At 48.6% G+C, this 1,597-nt stretch overlaps 1 protein-coding gene across 1 annotated transcript in view; it reads left to right on the top strand.

Moving 5' to 3' along the window:
* Positions 1–1,397, top strand: part of NLRP2 (NLR family, pyrin domain containing 2) — a 31,194-nt gene extending 29,797 nt beyond the window's left edge. The window contains exon 9 of the mRNA XM_011932489.1: positions 1,223–1,397. Coding sequence (XP_011787879.1) covers positions 1,223–1,397 — 175 coding nt within the window. The remainder of the gene's footprint in view (positions 1–1,222) is intronic.
* Positions 1,398–1,597: the final 200 nt, after the last annotated feature.

Here is a 1,597-nt window from a genome sequence, read left to right as displayed (position 1 = left end):
TGAAACCCCATCTTTTACTAAAAATACAAAATTAGCCAGGCGTGGTGTCGGATGTCTGTAATCCCAGCTGCTTGGGAGGATGAGGCAGAGATTTGCTTGAACTCGGGAGGCGGAGGTTGCAGTGAGCCAAGACTGCGCTCCTGTACTCCAACCTGGGCGTCAGAGCCAGACTGTCTCAGAGAAAAAAGTTTCTGTACATTCACAAACCTTCAAGATTTAGGGGTGTGTTTTCACTCCTCTGTCGTCATGGGCTCCAATCTGCCCTCTATTTCCATGGCCCTTCCAGGTCCTGTGTCCCTCAGCTAGTGGTATACTTCGCTTGGGACCCAGAGATATGTGGGCATCATAGTTCAAATTATAGTTAAGGTCAGAACTCTATTGAGACAGAAGAAAGAACACAGAACTTAAGGTGAAATCTGTCTGATAAGCTGTGTTGGTTGGTATCTCAGATCCTACCACCAGATACCTTGGAGTCTGAGCTGGCATCTTTTGCCTGTAAGACACTACCTCTCTAGCAACTGAATTTAGGAAATAGAATTGTAATCCCAGCACGTTAGGGAGGCCAGGGTGGGCAGATCATCTGAGGCCGGGAGTTCGAGACCAGCCTGGCCAACATGGTGAAACCCTGTACTAAAAATACAGAACTTAGCCGGGTGTGGTGGTAAACACACACACAAACACGTGTGCGTGTGCCTGTAATCCCAGATATTCGGAAGACTGGGGCATGAGAATCGCGTGAACCCGGGAAGCGGAGGTTGAAGTGAGCCACCGTGCCCGCTGAGAATCCTTTTTACTTCTCCAGCTTCTGTTGGCTGCCTGCATTCCTTGGCTTGTGGCCCTTCCTCCGACTTAAGCAGAGCATCTTCAAACATTGCTCTGGCTCCCTTATCACGTCACCTCCTGCTGGCTTTGACTCTCAGCTCCCTCTTACAAGGATCCCTGTGATTGCTGGACCTACCCAAAGAAACCAGGCTATAAAGCATCTTAAGATGCTCAGTCACATCTAAGATGCGAGGTCCCTTTTGCTGGCAGGTGCCAGGAGTTGGCACTTGGACATCTTTGGGAGGCCATTCTTCTGTCCACCACACCACCCCATGATTCCATCTCCAGGTCACCATTGTCTCTAAGCGTGTCTAAAACCCACGGCTCAGAGTCCAAGGTGCCTCACACCAGTGAGAACTCACAGGTTCGGGCTTGCTTTCTTCCTGTGGTTGATTTCTAGGCTGTGGAACTGCGACATCACGAGCGATGGCTGCTGCAGTCTCGCAAAGCTCCTCCAAGAAAAATCAAGCCTGTCGTGTTTGGATCTTGGACTGAATCACATAGGAGTTACCGGAGTGAAGGTCCTGTGCGAGGCTTTGAGCAAACCACTGTGCAACTTGAGATGTCTGTGGTGAGTTAACTTACAAGTTCAGCTTCCTCTACTTAGACCTTATTGAATCTGTGGCTAATGTAAAGCAGTCAGTGAAGCCAACTTCCCAATTTATGTAACTGAGAGGACTCGGATAGAGTCAGCCAAGCTTTCACTAGGATGGTGAAAGGAATAGGTCTAGTCTATGTCTCAGTCTTTTTTTTTTTTTTTTTTTAGACGGAGTCT

Source organism: Colobus angolensis, unplaced genomic scaffold, assembly GCF_000951035.1.
Source record: "Colobus angolensis palliatus isolate OR3802 unplaced genomic scaffold, Cang.pa_1.0 Scaffold96, whole genome shotgun sequence".
NCBI lineage: Eukaryota > Metazoa > Chordata > Mammalia > Primates > Cercopithecidae > Colobus > Colobus angolensis.
The sequence above is the reverse complement of the archived record's forward strand: the minus strand, read 5'-3'. Positions and strand labels throughout refer to the sequence as shown.